The sequence below is a fragment of the Ovis aries genome, chromosome 7 (assembly GCF_016772045.2).
Source record: "Ovis aries strain OAR_USU_Benz2616 breed Rambouillet chromosome 7, ARS-UI_Ramb_v3.0, whole genome shotgun sequence".
Taxonomy (NCBI): Eukaryota; Metazoa; Chordata; class Mammalia; order Artiodactyla; family Bovidae; genus Ovis; species Ovis aries.
In genome coordinates, this window is record NC_056060.1 from 64,688,773 (window position 1) to 64,690,379 (window position 1,607).

General features: G+C 35.4%; 1 protein-coding gene across 1 annotated transcript; it reads left to right on the top strand.

Annotated features, from left to right (window-relative positions):
* Positions 1 to 1,189: 1,189 nt before the first annotated feature.
* On the top strand, positions 1,190 to 1,354 carry LOC114115867 (small integral membrane protein 27-like). The gene is given in 1 exon segment (XM_027972254.1): positions 1,190 to 1,354. A coding segment is annotated over 1 exon segment (165 nt).
* Positions 1,355 to 1,607: the final 253 nt, after the last annotated feature.

A 1,607-nucleotide genomic window follows, 5' to 3' on the forward strand; every position in this document is an offset into this window, starting at 1 on the left:
TGGAATGAAATCATTCATTCTCTACAGGTCATATATCTCTCTGAGGAATGCAAGGAGTTAACAACAACAAGAATAAAAAAACTCAAGGTATAAATATGAATTGCTTTGTAAATTGCCAATAATCCATTTACTTGCAAATATTCCACAAATTAGTTTTTTTTTTTTTTTCACAAATTAGTTTTTTGGTGTAGTTATTTCTATAAGAGCTTCAATGTAAGAGGGAATCTCTGTCTGTATGTATGTATCTGTATGTATTTAGCGTGGCAGAGTTGGGAGGAAGCTTCCATAAATTTTCTTCAACAATGAAAAAAGTAAGGATAACAAGTTTGAAAGGTTGGAGAAACTTGGACTTTGAATTACAGATAGAGAAACTGCAATTTAGTCAAGTATGAGGTTACGTCTAGTGTTGTCTGCTTATTTTCTTTTGCTGCTTTAATGTAATACAGTTGTATTTAGTGCTGAATTAATGAAACTGCTCATTCATTGATTGCCTTCCTCTCCATGATGCAAATGAATTGTGAACATTACATCTAGTTTTGACCCAGCCTGACAATTTTAGACTCAGAAAAAAGGTAACACGATCCAGTAAAAGAACAACAGATGAAACCAGGGAGTTCTGAATGACAGGCTTGTTTCTGTAACTTTGAACAAGTGGATTAACCTTCTAGGTTTCAACTTTTTCTTTCATAAAATGAAAATATTGAATTGCACTCCAGGGTTCTTGCCTGGAGAATCCCAAGGACGGCGGAGCCTGGTGGGCTGCCGTCTATGGGGTCGCACAGAGTTGGACACGACTGAAGCGACTTAGCAGCAGCAGCAGCTTCCTCTTTAAATATTCTATAGTTCTATGGTTCTATGAAAGATCTGGCCAACAGTTCTCCTCACTGCCTATTAAGATTCGAATTCACCCCTGATTCTAACAGGATTGATTTATAATTGAAATTTCTTGCTTTCACCTTAATATGACAATAATAACAAAAGCATCATTCCCTATCTTTTCTTTTCTGGTTTTCAAATGTCCCATTCTCTAAGCACGAGTGAAATCCCAAATTGTGAAGTCTCATAAATAGAAAGGATGGAAAATTAGAAAAAGAAAAGCTCAAAAGAGATTTTTTTTTAAACCACTCCAGAGATTACTCTAGAGCCTGCATCTTATGCCCATGCTTTGAACTTTTGTTGTGTTCTTACCATGAAGCCAGTGAGTTGCCACACACTGAACCAGATTTATTCAGTTTTGTATTCTGTCATATTGCTGTCCTGGGGATACATCATCTATGCATCAACTGTAGCTGTGTGATGACAGCTAAGGAAGGAATACCCAAGCAAAATCTTCAGGATGAGTGAAGATTTCTAATTCTTCTGGATTTGATTCCATGCAAATACAATCGTTTACCTCATGCTAATCTGACATGAGTGTCAATTTAAAGTCCTTAATACAAAGTTTATGAATTAAAGAAAGATTTTCACACCCATGGATAAGGAAGGGGAATAAGCATATTAATAAAGATTCTTTACTACAGGTGGCATTAATCTAACTCAAAAAAATGTAAGCAAATTAAGGGAATTTCTTAACTCTCATAAATAGATTAGGAGATTTATCTGACCTC